This window comes from Poromitra crassiceps, assembly GCF_964638095.1.
Source record: "Poromitra crassiceps genome assembly, chromosome: 4".
In the NCBI taxonomy this organism is placed as follows: domain Eukaryota; kingdom Metazoa; phylum Chordata; class Actinopteri; order Beryciformes; family Melamphaidae; genus Poromitra; species Poromitra crassiceps.
The window spans coordinates 17,413,025-17,437,960 of record NC_139626.1 but is presented as its reverse complement, the minus strand read 5'-3'; the positions used below and the strand labels follow the sequence as shown (position 1 = coordinate 17,437,960).

General features: G+C 44.0%; 1 protein-coding gene and 1 pseudogene across 2 annotated transcripts; both read right to left on the bottom strand.

The window, feature by feature from the left end:
• Positions 1–2,768, bottom strand: LOC310775643 (leucine-rich repeat-containing protein 18 pseudogene; annotated as a pseudogene). The gene is made up of 3 exons (XR_014554035.1): positions 2,493–2,768; positions 1,693–1,872; positions 1–651 (listed from the first exon to the last, which is right to left on the bottom strand). The product of XR_014554035.1 is annotated as a leucine-rich repeat-containing protein 18 pseudogene (transcript).
• A 5,772-nt stretch (positions 2,769–8,540) lies between these two features.
• On the bottom strand, positions 8,541–23,829 carry vstm4b (V-set and transmembrane domain containing 4b). The gene is made up of 8 exons (XM_083634494.1): positions 23,735–23,829; positions 19,692–20,099; positions 13,433–13,483; positions 12,439–12,546; positions 12,278–12,311; positions 10,956–11,080; positions 9,315–9,379; positions 8,541–8,760 (listed from the first exon to the last, which is right to left on the bottom strand). The coding sequence occupies exons 1-8, from the start codon at positions 23,784–23,786 to the stop codon at positions 8,635–8,637; spliced, it is 969 nt and encodes a 322-aa protein (XP_083490620.1). The 5' UTR covers positions 23,787–23,829; the 3' UTR covers positions 8,541–8,634.
• Positions 23,830–24,936: the final 1,107 nt, after the last annotated feature.

Genomic DNA, 24,936 nt, shown 5'->3' with positions numbered 1-24,936 from the left:
TGACATGCGGCAGAGGACCTCGGGTCGGATTCAGACCCGCGCCTGCGCCTCTATCGTACGTGCTACCAGGTGAGCCACCAGGACGCACGCACGGTATGCCACTTTACAGCTGAGGACTGCAGTTCTCTTATGTCTAAGACTAAATATCAGGACTAATTAATAATGTAATCATTCACAATCTGATGCCTTGCATGAAGACTGTATTTTCAACCATTTATATAACTCAAAATAAGGCAAGGAAATCTTGAAAATGAAAGCACTTTCATCATACGTCCCTTCAGGAGGACCTGTGTGATCTTCCATGGTTTTCTCTGCCCACTTTTTTCACCTCCAGGTCTCCTGATCCTCCCGGGCCACTGAGTTGGGCGTGATCAACCCAGAAAACATCACTTTGGACTTGTCCGCTTCCCTTTTCCCGGCGTCCTCCAGCTTCTTCCTGTCCGCCTGGCACTTCCTCAGGCACTCCCTGCAGAGCGAGTTCTCGTGCACCAGGTACAGGCTTTCAACCCTCTCCGTGGGCTCCAGGCAGGCCGGCTGCTCGGGGCGGATGGGGTTCCCATCCATATTGACTGTCTCCAGGTGGCCCAGCCTCCGCAGGCAGCCTGGGTAGCGGGTGAGGCTGTTGTTGAAGAGGCCGATGTGGCGGAGCTCCTTTCAGTTTTATGTTTAAAAAAAGGACAACGCATATTAATTAACGATTATAACCTTACAATAAAAAAATTACTGTAAATATGGCAGATTTAGCTACAACGCTATAATTTCAATCTGTAGTCGCTTGCCAGGTGTTTAAAAATACTTCATAGAAAGATAAAACAAATACAAAAAGAGAATACAAAAAGCAATAATGAACACCACTACCGTAAATATATAGCAAACGGCAATACCAATTAATACTAACAAAAATAATGTGTATATATTATATATGTGTATATATATATATGTGTATATATATATATATATATATATATATATATATATATATATATATATATATATATATATATATATATATATATATATATATAACACGGCTCTCTTGAATACTCGATTCTGATTGGTCAATCAACAAGATTCACCGGTCATTATTTCTCGACAACCGACCGCTGCTCTGCCACACCTGGATTAATCAGTTGATAAGAGCCTTTTGTCAGCAAACACTACTAATTAGGCCAACCAGTTGCAGCTGTGGTGTCTTGTGTGCCAATTACGAATGAAACCGCTTTGTCGTTGAAAACGCTATTAAAAAATCTATTTGAATAATTATTTTTGTCAGATTATTGAATGATTTAGTTGTAGGCCGTGTTCTAAGCGGGATAATGTATAGTGAGCCGGTGATTACTGGAAGTAATGACCTTCAGGTGAATGATTAAGCCCTCCGCTGCGCGTCGGGCTCAATCATTCACCTGTCGGTCATTATTTCGCCACTAATCACCGGCTCACAATACATTATCCCTTACATATAGACATTGTCACATCATCAGTGACATCATTACTGACCGATGTGGGACCAAAATCACAGACAGAGCCCACTTACTCACTCAATTTTATATCGATGATAATATATACCGTATATATATATACACACACACACACACACACACACACACACACACACACACACACACACACACACACACACACACACACACACACATAACTGGGGGAGTGGATATCAACACCAGGGTGACACACCTTGAGAGCAGCGAGCGAGGAGGGCAGGCTCTCCAGCAGGTTTAGGCCCAAGTTGAGTTTGTGCAGTTTGCTGAGCAGGCCCAGCTCGCTGGGCAGGGAGGCAGCTGTGAGCCGGTTGTTACACAGGTTCAAGACCAGCAGGTTCTGGAGGCGGCCCAGCCTCTCGGGGAGCTGTTCCAACTAGATTAAAAACACAAACCCGCTCTAAATCCAGAAAAGAGACCAAAAGCTTGAATTATATAAATCCCTTGTTGCCAATGCATTTAGATTCCATTTCCACAAGGTCCTGATGAAGACCCTAAGGTCCTGATGAAGACCTTATGTTTCCACAAGGTCCTGATGAAGACCTTAAGCTCCTGATGAAGACCTTATGTTTGAAATGTGTTAGCTCTAAGCCATGACAATAGAAGCTTTTTAACTTTGCAACCATTCTCTGCTGACAAGCTTGTTGACTGTCCACATCGGCCTTCACTATTGGAAACGAATGGATGTTCGATAACTTGATCGTGTTGTTCGCAGTCTGAATGCAGTGGTACAAATTGAGTGCGATATGCAATGCACATGAATTGTTAACTTTCATAGTTCACCAAAATTGTCCAAAATTGAGCAAAAAACACTCTGCAAAAAGGTTAATTTGTTACCCTGACAATTCAATAATGTTATAACACACAACCTGAGTGTCTCTCAACCAACTAATTCTAATTTATGACAAAAAGCACAACTTAATCTCTAACGTACGTTCCCTCCTTTCAGAGAAGCGACACCACATCATGCCATCCATCTTTTCCCAGCACACTCACATGGTTGCTGTGCAGATCCAGAAAGCGGAGGTTGACGAATTGGTCGATGAAGTCCGGCAGCTTTTTGATCAGGTTCCTGCTCAGGTCCAGTTCCTCCACGTCGCACAGCTTCAGGATGCACTTGGGCACGGCAGTGATTTCCTTGTTGCTGAGGTCCAGACGCCGTTTCCCGTCCACCGTCACTTGCAGGCAGCTCTGAGCGACCTTCAGGGTGAGCTTCTTAGCTTTAGGCTCACTCGCTTTCTTCTCACCTGCTTTCTTCTTGCCCTTGGCCATGTTGTATGTGAAGTGTTGGTGTCAGTCTGTTACCGCTGCTCAGTAACCCGCTGTGACAAAAGGAGGTGACAGTGGAACAGGTGTAACAGATTATGTTACATCAGGTGTAACAGTAGACAAGAGCAAGTTTTTCCCCTTTTTACTTCCTTCCTTAGATCAAATGTGTCACATGATCGCCCTTGGTTCCACAGCAAAGGAAATTAAAGGGTATCTTCACTCCCGTTCTGAGCCTAACTGCACCCACTGCATAAAGGGGGGGGGGGGGACTGCCATGGTTCTGGAGTCTGTGGTTGAGAGCCTGGCAACCCTAGCAAGGGTCTGACACGGTTTTACCTTGACAACTTAAACATTCTAAATTGTCCCTAGCTTACTTCCTGTTGTTGTAGGCTATTTGCTAATCTCTCGAGACAGACTTTCCACTTGCATCGAAAATCTGTCAGCACGCTCCGTGAAAAGCTGAATAACAGCGCTTGTAGGGGGCAGGCTCGCATGCTGCGCTTTACCCAATCAAAATGGCGTGAACGTGACCGGTGTGTAGTCAAATTGACCTTTTTCAGAGTGTAGCAATTTGCTGCTTGCTACTAGCTAAGAGCTAGTTTACATTTACTAAAGTTAATGTTATCTAATACATAATTACATCAATCACCTACAGACTTTTTAAACACATTTGATTGCATGGTGATGTTTTCTTTGTTGTGTTTGTGAGGGCCAGATTTTCTAGTATTCAATATTTTATTTGAAATTTGTACCCCTAAAATAACATTTTACATCAGTAATGTAGCTACAACACTGATCAGATCCAATTGTATATACCGGTAGGCTATCTCTATATATAGATGATATATATAGATGATAAGATATCACAATTAAGAGAATATATGATAATATAATATGATATAATATAATATAGCATTTAGGTGATTGATTAAAAGACACAAAAACATTGGGCTAAACAGGGGTAAATAGCCTATTTATTTTTGGGGTAAAAAATGAAATATGTTTGACAAGTATCCTTCATACTTTTGCCACTAACAGCCCTTCCTGCGGCTGCCTGCTACAGCCAACAGGCCTCGGCAACGCTTTTCCGCGCTGGCCCTATGCTAGGTTTCGACCTAGCCTTGTTTATTTTTCATTTCGATTTTCATTAATTACTTTAATGTGACTTTATAATGATTTTCCACAGGTTAATGCACAGGAATAATAATGATATAATAATAATGCCATCTGAAGTGAAGTGCTACTGGAAAGGACTGGATGATATTTTATTTGCTATTGCATCATAACTTGTAATAAAAACTGTCATCATAGAAGAAGTAAATGGTTTGGCTGTGCAGCCATTACCATGCACTAGCTTGTCAGTTTTTTCCCAGAGGGAGATTTAACACATTTTCCTTTTATCAACTTGGCTGAAAAAATAAGTTATCAAGATAACAAATCCTATCATCCAGAAACTTGGTGTTTGATTGATCACTTACCAGCATGAGTGTGTCCGCTGCCTCAGATCCAGCACACTGAAGAGAGGCAGAGAAAAGACAGTCAGTCGCCTCTCTGTCGTATCTCTGCAGCCTGTGAATTATACATCAACATGCCACCAAAGAGCCTTGTTGTAACTAAAAACTAGGACGTGTTGGGAGATTGCGGTATTTAGAAGTGGAAAGACTAGACTTCCAGCTTGGGACTGAACCCACAAGGCCGTGCACTGAATTTGTTTTCTCTCCGTTTCCAGGCAACTGCTGTTTGCTCCCCGTAGTTTATGGCTGAGGCCTGAGTGAGGAAGAGCTTGTTGTTTATGTTGCTGTATCTAACAGGAATGATAAAAGAACAGTTACACTTATTGGGATTATTGTCCAATGTCCTTTTAATGCAAATGAGATATCAGCCAGTCACTGTCGTTCATATCATTGTGCCTTTTTGGAATGCATTGTAATGAATCAAATTTAAAGGTATGCAGTGCCCGTTCACCCGTCGGATAGTAGTCCTGCCACAAAGTGTAACAAATGCATTCCCCGTTCACTCACTCAGTGTGTGTAGGACTCATAGGGGTTTCTGGGTAGTGTAGTCCTGGAGCAGGGGGTAGTATATCTCTCTGGCCCAGATTACACGGCAACCCTCCCTGCATAGAACGGCTACACTTTTTTTTGTTTGCGTTAGTGCCTTACTTTTTCACGTCAGCGGTGTTCTTGGGGCCTGAAAATACAAAAAAGTGAAAACGGGTCCCCGAGTACAAAAAGTACAAACACAAGTTTATTTGTATAGCACATTTCATACACAGAAGCAATTCAAAGTGTTTTACACAAGAGCACAGCAACCCACACACACACACACACACACACACACACACACACACACACACACACACACACACACACACACACACACACACATATATATATATATATATATATATGTATATATATATATATATATATATATATATATATATGTATACATACACACATTGATACACTGTACAGCACAGCACACTGTAGATTGACACATTGATACATACTGTACAGTTATATTTACACATTGATACATACTGTACAGGTATATTTACACATTGATACACACTGTACAGTTGCAATGTACAAAAATGAACAAGAAACACTGGAATGCAGAGAGAGGGAGATACTGTAGAAAGAGCGAGTGAGCAGTGCACACATGGTTGTAGTTAGCGGCCTCCTATTAAGGACGCTGTGGCCTGGAAGATACTTTACAGTTCACAGTTTAGGGACATTTTTAAGACACTTCTACCTCTTTAACCCCTTTGAATTCACTCACACTCATGACATGCATAACCTAGATGTCCACCTCTGGCTTACATTGTCCAGGCAGTAGAACAGGGAATCTCTCTGACTGCAACAATCAGTCTAGGAAAGAATTAGCCTCCGATATACTGTAGTGTCAGCCACTGAAGAAGTCCAACTTTGTCCTGTTTTTTTCTGTCCTGTATGCTTGTTCACAAGTCCCAAACCACATATATATATATATATATACGTATATGGCTCGCCCGCAGCTCGGCTGCTGCGTGGCCTTGCCTGCTCTATTGGCATGCACAATTGCTCAACTTCGTCACTGATGACATCACAATTGCTCGAGTGACGTTACAATTACTCAACTTCGGCCTCGCCTGCAGCTCGGCTGCTGCGTGGCCTCGCCTGCTCTATTGGTAACCACTGCTTACTTTTCAGCTGTAACCTGACTGCTGAATAGAGAGCAACACTTTATTTTTCTGAACATTTCCAGTGTTCAGAATGAGAAGTTCAACAAGTGGGACTTACTGTAGGCTTCTCTGCAATGATGGCTGTATCTGCACATACTGCATCTCCACACAAGACAGTGAAGGTTTTTGGGGGAAGGGAGGAAGTATCTGGTGCCTTTGTGTCTGAGGTTTCAGCTTCATGTGAGAGGGGGGGAAGAAAAGGCACTCTGCTCTGCTCAGTGGAAAAAGAGGACGAAGCATTTTCACGCTCACACTCATGGAAAGTGAGAAAGCTAGGAGAGCATATGAAAGCTGTGGCAGGCATGTGATCCATATCGCATTAGTCCGCCTGCATGTTTGTATTTGTTACATTTCAACAGCTTAGTAGTTGACATTCATAAATTCAGCTGTTTGGCTTTGACTTCAGATGTTGTTTTAGCAGCTTATTCACCTACCTATATGTAATATATGTGTTCATGAATTGTCACATAGATGCTATAGATAATCTGTTAAATGTTTGTTAATTGTTGAACGTTAACTAATAAGCTGTTGACATGTTACAACTGCTCTGGAGGCGACTATCCAAATAAAGTGTAAGAAAACACAGCAGTCACAATTGTTTGCGGCTTTTTGGATTTACAATACGTACTTTTGTGTATGATATGAGCATGTGTGTATAGCCTACTGTACATGTGACTGCATCCTTGTATGTTAAGTGTGTGTGTGTGTGTGTGTGTGTGTGTGTGTGTGTGTGTGTGTGTGTGTGTGTGTGTGTGTGTGTCACTAACAGATTGTTAAGTTGACTTTGGCACCAGATAAAAGGGCTAGCATGCTAACAGTGTGTGTGTGGAGGGAGGCCGGGGCTAATCGCTGCCTTAGCATCAGTCCTCGAGAGATGTGCTCATTAAACTGCAGCCTCACACACACACACACACACACACACACACACACACACACACACACACACACGGTAGACTGAACACAGCTGAGAGGCAGATCTTGCTGGGGAGGGTGGACAAACTAGACTTTAAAAAAAACTATGTCACTAATTTTGAAAACGTATTACCATAATGATGGATTTCACAGATGTTTTGAAAACGTAGCCTATTACCATAATGATGGATTTCACAGATGTGTTGTGTCTCTCGGTTGTAAATCTGCACACAGAGGATCAGCCAAGGATGGGGTTTCACACACTATAAAATCCACAGGAAGTTGCACGATCCGACGTGACACCAGTCACAACAGACTTATTTTATGCGGCGTTCACGTCATACCGGAAGAAACGGAAGAACGAAAGATTTAAAGTAATATCTAGTTTTATTAATTCAGCGAGGCCCTTTAGGCTTCGCTATAGGTTGAGGCGATGTCTCGTCATAGACGCTGGGTTAGCTGGCTCAGCCTGGCTGGGGGCGTGGTCAGGGTGGGGTAAACCCCCCGGTCTATCTATTCGGCAAAGTAAGAATTTAGCTGATAGCCCAGCCCAGGCAGACACGATCAGGGATTCAACCACCGCAGTAAACGCACATCTGAATTAGACGTCTTGTGTTCTGCTCTAGATTCCCCAAAACTGTAGTTAGAGCCGCAGCACCTTCCTTTGGTGAGTCATCCCATTGAGATATATGGGCGGTTTTACCCCACTCGCGCGCCAGCCGTATAACATTTTGTGGGCGTTCCCACACATGCCGACTGTCTCTATTGGATGGAATCCCTCACGTGAGTGTACCAACTGAAGACTTTTCAATTTGTCGCCATATATCATATGGCCACACCCCTTCTTGCCTTTGCTGGCGCCCTCAATAAAAGGGCAATGCGCCCAGCAAACTGCTCCCAACATGATTCTTCACCCTGTGGAGCAGTGAGCAGACCTAAGAAACATGATTCTTCACCCTGTGGAGCAGTGAGCAGACCTAAGAAAGGGCCTTGCTGAATTTCATCAAACTAGAGATGACTTTAAAGAGATACTCAACAGGCTGAGGCAGCACAGCCCCTCAGGTAGAGAGCCAGGCATTTCACACCATGAAGAGAGTGGTGTGGTGGTTTGACAGGGAGGGGGGCAGTGGGGGGGGGGGGGGCAGTTAAGACGGACTTTGGCTAATGGAAGCTACCGTTATTAGCACAATGCTATCGGTAGGGCTCAGAGAGAGAGGCACAGCCATCAGCGAGGCTGAATGCAAGCAGAGTGACTTCCTCAGCCAGTGTGCATGGGTTGTGTCTGTGACACATGGGTGGCCAATCACTGGCTGAGGTGAGCCAGGCTGCCTTCATGGGCACCTGGGTGGTTTTAAGGAAGGTCTTTTTTAAAGGAAAAAGAAAGGCATTCAGGTTCAGCGCCACTGGGGCGGCGGCTATAGCATTGTGTGAGAATCCGAAGTTTGAAACAAAGTAAAACAACAGAGGTGCAACTGAAACTCGGGTGCAAAAGATAAAAACAACCATTCAATACTCTCGTATACAAAACATTTCCTTTTGCATCTTGGCCTTGCAGACGGAAGTTTCATCGAAGATGTAAAATCAGATGTACAATTCAAACTTTAATCGTATTACAAGTTTCACTAAATTAAAAAAGAACGTTCACAAAGCACTACAAAAGAATAATTCAGACTATAAATAGATACTTATTTATGCATAAGGCACAGTTATTAGTGGTGTGTGTGTTCTCCCTCACAACTGCCTCTCCTCGAACAGTATCTGAGCATACACCGTGCCGGTGCATGACGCCTTGCTCTCCGGTATGGGTTTCACCAGCTCCAGCTCTGCGTAGGTCAGACTCTCCTCCGCTATTTTGGGCTGGAGGTGTCGGAGAGGATGGAAGCACAGGGCGGAAGGAAACGAGAGGTTAGTCGTTACTGAACTCAAACAGCTCCCTCTAGCTGACCTTATTAGGTCGTCCTTATGTCACACACATTATCAACCTGTCAATCTCCAAACCTAAAGTCCCAGAGGAAACCAAAAAGGCCAGGGTGACTGCTCTATATAAAAAGGGCAGTAAGGTGGATCGAAGCAATTACAGGCTTGTGCCTATTTTAAGTGTTAAGTAAAATCCTGGAAAGAGTTCTTTATGAACAGATTTTTAATTATGTAAATCGGTGTAATATTTTATGTGATTTTCAGTCAGGTTTTCGGCAGTCTTATTCAACTGAGACGTGATTGGTTTATTTGACTGACTTCATTCAAAAGGAAATTGACCGTGAAAAGTACTGTGGAATGGCAATACTTGACTTGCAAAAAGCATTCGACACATTCGTCACTTCATCTCTTTGGCCAATCAGATTTCTAAGATTAATCTAGTCATTCTATAACAGGAAATGATCCAGGGAAGAGGGCATGGACGTTATACTCACCAAAACCACTTTCCTTGGCTGAGGTTTTAAAAGTTTTGGCTTCCGCAGTTTGTCTCTGATGGGAGCTGCAGGGACAGAATGAAAGTGGCTTCACAGAGAGCGATGGGTGGTGGGCAAACATATTTACACAATGTTTACTTTATTTATTTATTTTTCAACACCCATACTGGTTCTGATGCATCAAATTCAATACTCAGAGAGAGAGCGATATGTCTTTTGGAGTGGAGTTCTGGGAAAAACACTAAAACCCGGGAACTACAGGAAACGACCCAAAAGATGTTCTGGGTATGTTGTCGGCATAGACATGTTGACATCAGTTTGTCATGCTTGGAAAGCCGGGCAGAACAAAATGCAGTCTGGACGGACGCTCATATTTAGCTGTTTCTGCATGTGTTCTGAACTGTTCAGAAACACCACAGAAGAGACAGACAATTCCATCATGGTTGACGACAAAATGGATCGACCAGAGGGACGGGGGCAGGACCTAACATAGTCTCTGACCATTAACCAATCATCAATCCTGATGCCTAAACCTAACCCTAAACCCAACCCCTCACAGGCCCTGAAATTCGGCGCAGGATTGCGGGTATCGAGCATATTTTCGTCAATTCCCGCAGATTTTGAATTTACAAGTATCAGGAGCATAAAAGGTGAAAGCGGTCTTTCCTGGCTTAGAGAGCCAAAGTGAACATCACTTCCTGCTTCAGCATGCGTACCAGAGATTTTCATCCGCCATTTATTTTCTCATAGAATTTCGTAAAATGCTTATAAAAATAGTTTTACTTGTTCAAACCAAATGGTTCAGCTATACATGTATTTAGAAACAGGAGAGACCACAGAACATTTCACTCGGACCAAAATGTAAAAAAGAAATGCGGATTTAAAGAAATACAAATACAATGGAAGCTTGCCACACAAAGCCTTATAAATAAATAAAAGACAATGTTGATCTCTTCAGATGGCAAGAGAAGGCAAACCCACTTTTTCATATAAAATAAAATGATGTGTGAAACCCATCGGCAGTAATAAACCGCAGAGCACTGTGAAATACAGCATATGGCCTAAGTGTGGAAGATGAAGCATGCATTATAGCACATAACCATGATCAAAGACAGACATTATTAGAGATTGCACAATAGTCTTTCTTTTGGTTAGGTGTCCCACATGTCCCACATGTCCCACTGAAATGAGAGCTTAGTATTTAGCCAAATGCCCAAATATTTAAGGAGGGATTTCCCCCCATTTTGCACAATGAATTTCAGGGCCTGCAATCATCACTCCTCAGGTCCCTCCAGCCGATCCATCCGACAGACTATCCATCATGCTGAGATAAAGCTACAGAGAGCCTCAGAATCTCTAACCCGGCAGGATGACAGTCTAAAAAAAGTATAATAATGATAATAATAATAACAACAATAATAATAATAACAACAACAACAACAATAATATAATCTACTTGTGAGTCATCAACTTTTGTTTAAAAGCTGTGGTTCAACTTGAACTCGGTCAGTGTGAACCTAAATAAACCAAAAGGTACAAAAATGCAACAAAGTCATCTTTTCCATCATGGCTCAAACCAAAGGAAGCAACTGTAGATGTGATTGATGGTCTAACTGTGATAGATGAGAGGCGTGTGTTTACCTTTGGCTGGTATCTCAGGTGGTATCTCCTCTCGGTGCTCTTTGCTCCTTCTCTTCCTGTACCTCCTCTCCTTCTTAGGCAGAGTAGGAGACACATTGATCACACTGGTCACGGTCTCTCCTGAGCTGCAGAGTAGGAGACACATTGATCACACTGGTCACGGTCTCTCCTGAGCTGCAGAGTAGGAGCAGGCCCGGTTCCAGACCCAAATTACAGAGGGGGCCTGCCCCTAGCTTGGGGGGGCCAAGCTACCCAAGGGGGGTCCGGGGGGATTCTCCCCCGGAAGATTTTGTACATTTTAAAGTAAAATTCGTCAACCTGGTGCATTTGAGAGGAAAATGAAGAGGGTAAATCTATGAAGAACTACACACATCTCTAATGTGTTGTGACTTTACAAATAATTAGGCCTAAACAATTAATATTAAATGTATTTACACATTGTGCACAAATTGCATTCATTGTGACACATTTACAATAGTTAATATCCAGCCAGAATCATTGCAAATGGATGTTCAAAGTAACAGTTAGCAATAGCATTCAGTTAATCAATGCCTAATGACAGCCAGATTCCGTTTTTTTTTTTTTTTTAATGGGGGGGCCAGTTTGGGGAATGGGGGGGCCCGGCCCGGTCAGGCCCCCCCCCCCAACGCCCGGCCTGAGTAGGAGACACACTGATCACACTCGTCACGGTCTCTCCTGAGCTGCAGTCAAGGGAAAAAAGTGCCACTGTCTAAAAGGTTTGCTTTGCGCTTATGTTCTGTTTCTTAATGACTAGGCAGCTCGCACTCTGCGCGGCCCACTGATGATATTACAATGATGTCACAATGTCTATGACATCATCAATGATGTCACAATTGCTCGAGTCTAACCAGAAACCACAATTCTGGTGACATCAGTGATGATGTCACTATACCTATGACATCATCAGTGATGTCATAAGATGATTTTGGTAATAATTATGTCACTGATGACATCACCGATGATGTCACAACTTCGCATCACTGATGATATCACACAAGCTCTTATGACATCACTGATGATGTCACAAGGCCTATGACATCATCAGTGGGACACAAAGTTAAACAGAGAACAGACAGACAAAGATTGTCCACTTCCCCCTTTTATATACTATACTATAGGCATCTCGCGCGCTATGCACGCTCAATTCCTTGGCTCACCCGCTGCGTGGCCTCCCCCGCCCTGCAGCTCGCCAATGTTTTTAATTATGATATTATTATGTTATGTTCTGTTGTTATGTTATGTTTTTAATGATGATACTGTCAAGTAAATTGTAAAGTTGTAAAGTGTCACTCTAAGCTTACCTGTTCTGTGCGCTTTTGACCAAGTGGTAATTATCTGCAACAAAGTTAGAAACATAATAACTGGTGTGCAGAGGTGTGACCAAGTCAAGTCTGCTCCTAAGTCAGTCACAAGTCTTGAGGGACAAGTCTCAGGTATCAGCAAGTGTTCACTTATTTTTTACCTTTTAACCTCTGCTTCCTCTGTATGTACTGGCAGGTCACAGTCACCGTGAACATACACATGCACAGGAGGCCCACCGAGCAGATCAGCACCGCACACAGGTACACATCTGAAACACACACACACACACACACACACACACACACACACACACACACACACACACACACACAAAAGTGTGGGGGATGGGGAAGGTGGTTATTGTTGGATCGCAGGTTGTGGGAGGAGGTTTGTGGTATATGGTATATGGAGTAGTTCCTTGAGGTAGGGAGGGGCATGTCCGTGGATACACTGATGTGTTAGCAGAGAAGTTTTGTATGTGATCCTGGAGGAAACAGGGAGCCAGTGTAGTGAGTGCAGGATGGGGGTGATGTGGTAGTATTTTTGCACTCTCATCAGGATCCTAGCAGCGCTGTTCTGGATGTATTGGAGCCTCTGGAGGCTCTTGCTAGGATTCTCGATGAAGGGTGTGTTACATTAGTCCTAGTCTCGCTGGCTGGTCTCGCAGGAGGCTGGCCAGCGAGACTACAGTAGTCCAGCCTTGAGGAGACAAACGCATGGATGAGTTTCTCAGCATCTGGCAGGCTGAGTGTGGGACGGAGTTTCGAGATGTTCTTGAAGTGAAAGAGGTCTTGCACAGGTGTTTGATGTGGGTGTCAAAGGTCAAGCGGGGATCAAACCTAATGCCCAGGTTGGTGACTGATGTGGAGAGGGGGATCTCTTGGTGATGGAGGCAAAAGGTGGTGCAGATTATGTGGGATGACTGGACCTGATTGGGAGGGGGGGTTAAGTATTTCTAAAAACATGTTTTGCTGTTTCGCTATTTAAGGTACTGTAGTATATCCTTTGGGTTGGGCTATCTTTGCCCGCCAAGGACGATACAGTTCCAGTACACCCCCCCACACACAGACACAGACACACACACACACACACACACACACACACACACACACACACACACACACACACACACACACAAAAAATGGTGCCTTTACCTTCAAACAAGCTCCACAGACTTTCTTTGGCCTTGGTGGCTGGGACATGAACTGCAGACAAGAGAGAAAGAGAGAGAGAAAGATAGAGAGACAGAGAGAAAGAGAAGAGAAACTTGTAAAGTCCATTGTCATCTCTGTGGCTTGCCTGCCATCTGATTACACGCTGAGTAGAGTTTGCTAATTGTAGGAAGACAAGGAGCCGAGGTTTCCCTCCTCCCAGGCTGTTGCTGGATCACTCAGTTCCCACCACAGTGTATTCAACCTGAACCTTTACTGGATAAGAAGGTTAAAAAGCTAATTAAGCATTATTGTAAATTCATGTTTCAACTTTCACCCAACACCCACTCTTCACTCACTGAACTCTTCACTCACTGAACTCTTCACTCACTGAACTTCCATGTATTTTCCGACACAGTATTCGAGAAGATTTGTCAACCACCAAATCCTTCTTTCCACTCTGTCTGACCTCGGCATTTCAGGTTCTGTACACTCCTGGTTTGTTTCCTATCTCTCGAACCGTTCATACCAGGTCTAATGGAGATGGTCCCTCTCCAGATCCTGCCCTCTTACCACCGGTGTCCCCCAGGGCTCAGTCCTGGGCCCCTTACTTTTCCTTCTCTATATCAGATCGCTTGCCCATGTAATCTCATCTCATGGCTTTTCTTATCACTGCTATGCTGATGACACCCAGCTTTTCCTTTCCTTCCCCCCCCCTCCGACACTCAAATCGAGGCTCGCATCTCTGCATGCCTCAAAGACATTGGCGACTAGATGTCTGCCCACCACCTCAAGCTCAACCTTGGTAGACAGAGCTACTCTTCCTCCCAGGGAAAGACTGCCCTCTCGCTGATCTCTCCATCTCCATTGACAATACCACTGTACTTCCCTCCCAAACAGCTACGAACCTTGGGGTGATCCTTGACAACCAGCTGTCTTGCTCAGCCAACATAGCTGCGACAGCACGCTCCTGTAGGTTCTCCCTCTACAACATCTGCAAAATCCGTCCCTTTCTCACAAGAGAAGCGACTCAACTCCTGGTCCAGTCACTTATCATCTCTCGCCTGGACTACTGCAACGTGCTCCTGGCCGGCTTACCTGCCACCGACATCAGACCGCTTCAGCTCATTCAGAACGCTGCAGCCGGTCTGGTATTCAACCAACCCAAATTCTCTCATGTCACTCCCCTCTTCCAGGACCTCCACTGGCTTCCCATCTTGGCACACATCAAATTCAAGACACTGGTACTGGCCTACAGGACAGTACACCAGTCAACTCCCCTGTACCTGCAATCTATGGTCAGGTTCCAAACCTCTCAGCGCTCCATTCGCTCCTCCACCAGTGCAGGACGCCTCGCCCCTCCTTCGCTACGGGGGCTCAAAAGTCGCTCATCCCGATCTCGACTCTTCTCGTCCCTGGCACCTCAATGGTGGAATGAGCTTCCACCTTCGGTCAGGACAGCTGAATCACTGCCGATCTTTCGGAAAAGTCTAAAGACACACCTTTTCAGGCTCCATCTGGGCCCTTCTTGATCTAACTTCTTTCTCTCTCTTTCTAAAAAAAAAAAAAAAATACTAACCTAAACCACTGTTCCTTCAGAGGTTGTAGTTGTCATAGACTGTTGCATAGTTGATTGCTCTATTGCTGACAAAAATGTGTTAATGTAAGTCGCTTTGGATAAAAGCTCGTTGCCTGCGGAGCAACAAGTAGAGAGCTAGGACTCGCCTTCTCTCTACAACAGCACGCACTGGGAAAACGGGAGGAGAACAGACAAATGATGCAATTGCATTTTATAACGAAGGTAGCCATTAACTGTTATCCCAAACATATTACTTTAGATATTTATGTCATCATTTACTTGGCCATGATAAGGAAGACAGGAGATCTGGGGCAAAATATATAGCGGACGAGCAGAGCGCGCAAAGAGAGCTGCGCTCTCTGTGTGGACACTTTAAGCAACTTCTGCGCGGAGGTGCGCTGCGCGGCGCATGCGCGCAATTTTCGCCTCTGGTATGTCCCCAGCGTCTGTCAATCTCATCCAGTTTGTATTGAGTCAGGTTTTAGTCGACTAAAAGTCTGAATATTTTAGTCTCATCTTAGTCAAAGAAAACGGTAACTATTGTTTCTTTACAATTTCCAAACTCATTGGAAAGATCTATTAATCTGTTATTATTGAATGGTATATTAATGCAATACAGACACAGATTTAACTGTTTAACTGCTTCTTCTTCTCTTCTGATTGGATCTCTTCCCAATTCGTCCCTCCCTAACATTTTAATCTAGTTTTTATTTGTTGACAAAAAATACACTAGTTTGCAGCCATCACATTTCTCTATGTGACATAGCCCTGCCAGCAGACTACGCAGCTGAGTTCCTTGTTGTTTCTATACTTAAACCCATGCCACATCCGTTTGCCACCAACGTACCTCTTAAAAAACTCTCCTCAAACTCCCGGCTGCCCACACATGTTATAGAAATACCTTAAAGAAGAAGCTGTCTTTTGTTTCCGCAAAGAGATGTGGAAAAAAACCATTGACCCTTTCAGATGTGCTTGTTAGTTGTGCTTGTGTGTGTGTGTGTGTGTGTGTGTGTGTGTGTGTGTGTGTGTGTGTGTGTGTGTGTGTGTGTGTGTGTGTGTGTGTGTGTGTGTGTGTGTGTGTGTGTGTGTGTGTGTGAGAGAGAGAGAGAGAGGTGGAAACACCTGGTCACCTAATGTTAACTGACCACAGGAATTCCAATAGTTCTATTTCACTCACACACACACACACACACACACACACACACACACACACACACACACACACACACACACACACACGTTGGTCTGGTGTTTGTCAGCTGAAGCGGGACCAGCATGGGTCCCTCAGATGTGTAGCTGATGTGTATCATATGGAGCTGTTTGCATACTGGGACAGCGAAATACCAGCGCCTGGTGGTCCACTGAGAAATACCAGCGCCTGGTGGTCCACTGAGAAATACCAGCGCCTGGTGGTCCACTGGGCAGAAATAGTCCACTTTTCCTGTGGAGAAGCTCTTACCCAGAATCTGGACAGTTTACACCATAATATATATATAATTTATCACTCAAAAACACCTTGGATTCTTGGATTTCAGGAATCAAATTGGATTTGGGGTTCAAAACTTTCAAAACTCGCTGAGATTCTGATCATTCGGTTTGACATTTGGAGGGCATTTTGATCTAATCAATCTAAAATCTTGTTTTTTGCATTCTTCAAAACGCAAACAGATTTATCTGTTGAAGTTGTCAGCTTATAGCATCTATAGATATATCTATAGATTGCAATAGTATACATCTTGAATATAGATTATAATAGTGTTGAATTAATACATTTTCAGTGAACAAAACCTTCAAAATTTCAATCAGATTTGACAATACAAGCAGATTAAGTAGGTCTGAAAATTTTACGTTTCATCAGCCTAAGCCCCCATGTTCCCTCAGCATCAGAGCCAGCCCTTGCATAATGTGCATGTGCATAACACACTGTTGGGGTTCCCCCGAAGGGTGGGTTAGAGTAGGTACTGATCTGAGGGAACATACAGTAGAGCTGAGGGAACATAGGGCTAAGGGAACATACAGTAGGGCTAAGGGAATATACAGTAGGGCTGAGGGAACATAGGGCTGAGGGAACATAGGGCCAAGGGAACATAGGGCCAAGGGAACATACAGTAGGGCTAAGGGAACATACAGTAGGGCTGAGGGAACATAGGGCTGAGGGAACTTAGGGCTGAGGGAACATAGGGCCAAGGGAACATACAGTAGGGCTAAGGGAACATACAGTAGGGCTGAGGGAACATAGGGCTGAGGGAACTTAGGGCTGAGGGAACATAGGGCTGAGGGAACATAGGGCTGAGGGAACATAGGGCTGAGGGAACATACGCTAGGGCTGAGGGAACATAGGGCTGAGCACCCCGAGTTTTACTTGGATGGAAAGGAGTTCCTAACAACCTGCTACACAAGCGTGCTGCTCTGCTGTTTACACATCTCAAATTCAACATCCAAACACAACAAATGTACCTGTACAATATGTCACCCCACCCTGATAATTGTGTAATGTTAGAAATGATGGAGATGTATATGTCAACATATTGCAATTCATATAACAATTGCAATATTCAGCAGAAAGCATTGCAGTAGGTAGGCCTTTGTATTAATATCTTGCAGCCTGCCACAAAACGACAATAGACTGGCGCTTCCTGGATGAAAATAGCTCTCCACAACCTCGGCCAGAGAAGGTGAAGAGCCAGACTGCCCGCTCACCTTGTCAGATGTCTATACCTTCTTCAACTATCTCTGGTTCCCTTTCTGCTGACTGTCTCTGGACTCTCTCATCTGTTCTACTTTCGTGAGGGAAACGCCTTGCCGCAGCCAAAGTCAACAGAGCGGGCTCAGACTTGGCTGCAGAGATGCCCTGAAAGTGGCGATGGAAAATGTGGTGAGCAGCATCTCTGTGTTGTTCAGAGAGGAGAGGAAGACTAAATTGATGAGGCTGGATGAGATGAGTTGTCCACAGATGTTGTGGAGATTAAATGTCAGTCAGTCTGTCGCCAATTTGACATTTGTTTATATGAAAATGTTTCAAATTATTACTTTAAAGAGTGGTTTATCGAGTCTAACACAACAGTGATTCAACCTAACCAGGTGATGGAAGCTTTTCCATTGTCTGTTCTAAAGAGCCAGTGCCTGGTCTGGTAGCTGGGAAAAATATTCTGCAACACAGGAAGTGATGCCGTTTATCAACAGCAGAAGAAGAATGACTGGGTAGTTAGAATGAGCAATAGCCACCATGACTGAACAGACAGAAGCCCTGTTCCAAACCGATCCCTATTACAGAAATAGTGGACTATGTGTTGGCCATTTTTTTTTTACTAGTGTCCGAATTCTCATCTGTTAATTTGATTCACTATATAGTCCACTGTAATATCCCCACAATGCAGAGCAATTTCTAGTGTACAGACAACACCATACATTTTCTCCCATATACCACAATGCAATGCTGTCGTGTTTACCGAAGGAGAAGAAGAGTGAGGTAGTGTCCGAAACTCATTTGATCGTAACCAAATATAATATGATACTACATATAGTTCACTCTATGATAAACGGTGGGTACGGGGGTACGGTGGCGCAGTCGGTAGCGCTGTCGCCTCACAGTTAGAAGGTCCTGGGTTCGATTCTCGCCTGGGACACTGTGGGCGCTGTGGTTGTGTTCCCCCCCATATCTTCAGTGCCTACTGCCCAGGTGGGTTATCTCGTCGAAAGGGCCTTTCTCTCTGTGTGGAGTTTGCATGTTCTCCCCGTGCTCCCCCCAGGGGGTTCCTCCGTATATAACCCCCCCACTAAAAACATGCAAAAGATCAGATCGTCATCGTCATCCGACCAGTGACGACAACATCCAAAGTTGGTCCCCGGGCGCTGTACGAGAAAGCGACCACTGCTCCTGGCCTGCCCCTCGGAGGAAAGGACATGCCTGGATGGGTTAAATGCAGAGGACACTTTTCACCGGCCACCGTCAGCATGAGTGTGTTGTGGCCGCATGCATGTATTGTGGTGTTCGTGTGACAATAAAAGACGGGCTTGTCCGTTACGAGAGTTTTTTTAAAACACTCCATGGGGAATAGTGAGTGAGTGAGTGAGTGAATGAATGAGTGAACCATTCCGAACACGGCTAGAGAGAAGAGAAACTCAGGTGATGAGCGTTCAGCACTGAACATGGGTAAGGAAATCAGAAATGGCACTTTAATTATCAGCTCTGTTTGTAGATTTAAATTTATATGCAGAATCTGCCATTGCTGAATGTGTCACAATTTGGAGGGTGGGGGACAATCTATTTGCTTGTCGTTCACACATCGTGAGCAAACGCCATTTTGGCTCTGATCTGGGGGGTTTGTCGGGGGCTCGTATCGTCTAGTCCAGGGGTTCCCAACCTTTTTTGTGCCGCGGACCGGTAGATAGATGGAAAAAAAAGTCGCGGACCGGTTGTCAATTTTAATTTTTTAATTTTTTTTTTTTTATAAACAAAGGCTATAATATTATAGGCTGTGTGGTAGTTGAAACATAGTTTCAAGTTTATGTTTATTTATGTTTGTAGTTTGTAAAAAAAAGTTTTTTTTAACCGGGCTCATGGCCCGGTACCAAATGCGTTGCGGCCCGGTACCGGTCCGCGGGACGCCCGGTGGTTGGGAACCACTGGTCTAGTCTGAACTCGTGATAAAATCAATGAAATAAAGCAGCTCAGCCCCTCACCTCTGAGCTCGGTGGCAGCGGTGCAGTTGGTGGCAGCCTTCCAGCGCTCCTGGTTCTTTTTAAACTCCTGCACGCGGCACATGTAGAGCCCCCGGTCACCCTGCGCCACGTTCAGGATGAGCAGGTCGAAGATCTTGCCCTGCTTCACCACCGTGAGCTTCAGCTTGGGCCAGGCGAAGCTCTTGGTGTAGTTGCCATAGAAGCGGGCCTTCCTCATGTTGACGCGGGCGATGAGCAGCTCGTCCTCGGGCCGGTCGGCGCCCGCCGGCAGGAAGGTCCATTTCACCACCGGGAGGGCGCTGTTACGCCGCCGCTGGGACACGACGCAGGACAGCGTGATGTTCTGACCCTCCTGGGCCACTGTGAAGGGGGAAGGGGTGATGGTGACGTTGATCGCCAAACACAAATCTAAAGAAGAAGGCAAGGTTTAGATATTTAGCTGTTTAGAGTTTGCACGTATCGGAGACGTATTAAAGGCATTTTGGTATGCAGAAAGGTTTCGAAATGGACATTAAAGGAAGGCTTTGTTGATTTTCAACCCGCTTTGTATCATTATAATATAATCAGATGGACAGTGTTTACCTTCTCTATGTTCTCTATATTAAGAAATCAATGTTCGTCTGCCTGCAGAAACTCCGCCCCCGCCAGCTGGCATGGGTCATTAACGCTCGTTTCTCCGTGGATGTGCTCATACAGAAAAAAATAATAAACAATCTGTAGTTGGAACAGCCGCCCTCGAGCAGAACATCTGTTCACCATCTCAGAATGACGCGTATTGTATCATTCTGAGGGGGAAGTATTGTATCATTGTGAGAGGGAAGTATTGTATCATTGTGAGAGGGGAGTATTGTATCATTCTGAGGGGGAAGTATTGTGTCATTGTGAGAGGGAAGTATTGTATCATTGTGAGAGGGAAGTATTGTGTCATTGTGAGGGGGAAGTATTGTGTCATTGTGAGAGGGAAGTATTGTATCATTGTGAGAGGGAAGTATTGTATCATTCTGGAAGGGAAGTATTGTATCATTGTGGGAGGGAAGTATTGTATCATTCTGGAAGGGAAGTATTGTATCATTCTGAGAGGGAAGTATTGTATCATTCTGAAAGGGAAGTATTGTATCATTCTGGAAGGGAAGTATTGTATCATTGTGGGAGGGAAGTATTGTATCATTCTGAGAGGGAAGTATTGTATCATTCTGGAAGGGAAGTATTGTATCATTCTGGAAGGGAAGTGTTGTGTCATTCTGAGAGGGAAGTATTGTATAATTCTGAGAGGGAAGTATTGTATCATTCTGGAAGGGAAGTATTGTATCATTCTGGAAGGGAAGTGTTGTGTCATTCTGAGAGGGAAGTATTGTATCATTCTGGAAGGGAAGTATTGTATCCTTCTGGAAGGGAAGTGTTGTGTCATTCTGAGAGGGAAGTATTGTATCATTCTGAGAGGGAAGTATTGTATCATTCTGAGAGGGAAGTATTGTATCATTCTGAGAGGGAAGTATTGTATCATTGTGAGAGGGAAGTATTGTATCATTGTGACAGGGAAGTATTGTATCATTGTGAGAGGGAAGTATTGTATCATTGTGAGAGGGAAGTATTGTATCATTCTGAGAGGGAAGTATTGTATCATTCTGGAAGGGAAGTGCCCTGGAATAAACTGCAGAGCTCTCAGTACAGGAAAACATGAAAACACAGTAAATATTGTCCATCTGCATATTATGGACATTGTAATGATACAAAGCAAGTTTAATATCGGCAAAGCCTTCCTTTAAGCCCGTCCTTACAAGGAAAACGACAACATTGGTTGATTTTCAAGGTGAGGAAAAGTATTATGCACATCCCCAGAGTTCTTGAAAAAACTGCTGAGAAAGGATGTACAGAAAGGACATGTCTGCACACAGTATAATGCTGTCTCCCCTCCAACAAACAAACAACGTTTCGCCCAGGAAGGGCTTGGTCAGGTTCAGTTACAACGACGGATGTTTACGAATGCGACATCTTGTGGTCGTGTGAGTAGGTGCATGCGTGCAGTGCCTACGCCAGAGTCGGGAGCTGTAACCAGGAAGTAGTGGCGACCTTGGGCGGTCTTTAACGTAACGACAGTCTGATATTAAAAGCCCGCTGAGGCTGAAGGGGTGGGATTGACAGACGGTAACATCCTTGTCTTTCAAATTCCTCATCGCAAGAGAGCCGGTTCGCCTCCTGACGTGTTTTAACCGTAACCTTAACCAAGTTGTTTTAGTTGCCTGACTTTAACTCAGGGCCTGAAATTCGGCGCGGAATTGCGGATATCTCACCTATTTTCTGCAATTCCCGCAGATTTTGAATTCATAAAGCGGAACTATCCTGCATTTGTTGGCGGGGCCATGTTAAGCTGATGGTGCGGAACTTTGCTGAATGCAGACGACTGGACGGATGCATGACGCGGCTGTTTTGCAATACATGTCCCGCAAGGAGGGGGGGAGTGTGAGCTGGCGTTACGTTAAACCAAACCTGGGGAGGAGGCAGTGGACTTGTTTAGTGTTAACGTTGGCTGTTGTGGCTAGCAAAGGTTAACTGAGTGTAAGCTGCCTCCACGTGTGTGGGTGGAATATTCAGGAACCGACTTTATTGCTGCATGAGTTGCATGAAAATGTTATCACACATCTGTTTTTCCCACGTCGGGCCATTTCATAATCCACACTTTCCACATCCCACATCGCTCCCACATCGCTGTCACACACTCGCACACTTTCGGCACGCCATGCAATTACACCGCTTTCTTGAATGTCTATCATTTGGTTTTTGCTTGACAGAACAAAACAAAGAAGATATATGCAGTCAAACTCTGGATAAAGACACTTTTTTTTCTCTGTTGCAAGTTCATGCTGAACTCACTAGACTTCAGTAAGTTGACAAAAGGAAAAACGTGTCTTGATGTATAAGTGTAAGTGCAAGCTTTGTTTTTCTTTCAAACACTTAGGGGAAACCAACAATTTTCAGTTTGTCGTTCCCTCTCATCTTGCAAAAATATTCAACCGTGATGAACTTATTTTCTTAGCCATCACACCCTGTAATCTCACATCGGACTATATTTACCTCACTGAACCAACTGAACAATACAACAATATAGACGTTTTGAGAGCTTTTTCACATCAAGGACCCTACTGTAATCCACTCCACCTCAGAGCCACATGCAGACTCCCATCTGATCAAAGCCAATTCAGAGATGTCTTTTTAATTGTCAGATACTGTATGATTTTGTCCATGACTATCTGACTGGAGAGAGATACAGTAACATGACTATCTGACTGGAGAGAGATACAGTAACATGACTATCTGACTGGAGAGAGATACAGTAACATGACTATCTGACTGGAGAGAGATACAGTAACATGACTATCTGACTGGAGAGAGATACAGTAACATGACTATCTGACTGGAGAGAGATACAGTAACATGACTATCTGACTGGAGAGAGATACAGTAACATGACTATCTGACTGGAGAGAGATACAGTAACTATCTGACTGGAGAGAGATACAGTAACATGACTATCTGACTGGAGAGAGATACAGTAACATGACTATCTGACTGGAGAGAGATACAGTAACATGACTATCTGACTGGAGAGAGATACAGTAACATGACTATCTGACTGGAGGGAGATACAGTAACATGACTATCTGACTGGAGAGAGATACAGTAACATGACTATCTGACTGGAGAGAGATACAGTAACATGACTGACTGGAGAGAGATACATTAACAGAGAAATAAGAGCTGTGTTCACTTCTTGTAAAAGACATAAGGCTGAAGTTGAACAATTAAACAATTTTCTGGGGACCCCGAGGGACCCCATGTTGAGAACCACTGCTATACAGTACTATTAAAAAACAAAAAAAAACATACCAATACTCCTTTTCTCCATCTCCTCAACCATCACGCCGTGTTCCACTGAGACATTTTCTCAAAAGCTTCTTCCAAAGAGAGAACATGCTACCCTCCAGAATCTCCTTGGTTTAAAGCAAAAATATGAAATAAAAATAAATGAAGCAAAGTTTTCTCACCTTCAAACAGTGTGCGAGTCAGGAGAGCGAAGACCACAGAGGAGATCTTCATTTTCCACACCAGCAGCCTCCATAAACTCCAAGACGGTTAAATGCCTGTGAAGAGACCAAGCCCAGGGTTCTTCCTCCTCCTCCTCTTCCTCCTCCTCCTCCTCCTCCTCCGTGGAGTGTAATACGAAACATTGGCCGGTCTGTTTCCACTCAGAACCTCCCAACATCCCACTGCCCCTCCCCCGTGACACTCTGGGAAAACACACATTTGGCAGGGCCATGTGCGCACACACACACACACACACACACACACACACACACACACACACACACACACACACACACACACACACACACACACACACACACACACACACACACACAGAGAGAGATTAAAGCTGCTGAGACCATATGGGACACTATAGAGCTGAACAGTCACGTGACATTTCTTGCCCCGGAAGTGAGTTTCCCATTCAGTTCTCTATACGAGGGATCAGCCGAGTAGCATTTTGGTAAACAAACTGCGATTCCGGGGGAAAACGGCAATGGGACCCTATGGAGCCAGCTTTGAGTGCTCACTCTAGCCCCAACTGTGCGGTGTATATTTTATAAACTGCGACAGTTCACACAACTTTAACACGACATGCATATTTTATACAAACTTTTATACAAACTCTTGAGCTACTTCTGCTCTCACTCAGAATGTCAAAATATAAGCGATGTCATGTATAGTTTTGAAGATATTAATGTTTGTTTGCCCATAAAAACTGCAAAAAGTGCTATTTTTGGGCCTCAAGCTATATTATATATATATATATATTTATTTATTTATATATTTTATTTTTTATTTTTAAAGAAGCCTTAACTCCAAAATGCACAGTGGAAGTAATAAAATACATGCTTTTTGTGTTAAAAAAAAAAAAAAAAAAGCTGGAGGCCCAAAAATAGCACTTTTTATGTCTTCATTTGTATTTATATTGGGTTTCAATGGGACATTTGCATGTATTGGATCTCAGGAAAATGGCTGAAAAAGGTGTGTAAAGTTAAAAACTATAATTGCCAAGCCTTAAAGGGATAGTTCGGTTTGTTTGAAGTGGGGTCCTATCAGCTAGTTCGATACACTAACTTAATTAGGTACAGTGGTCTTGAAGCGGGGCGCAGCGTCTAACGAGATCCGGCACCCAGAGCAGCAGCCTCACCAGCTTTTTCTC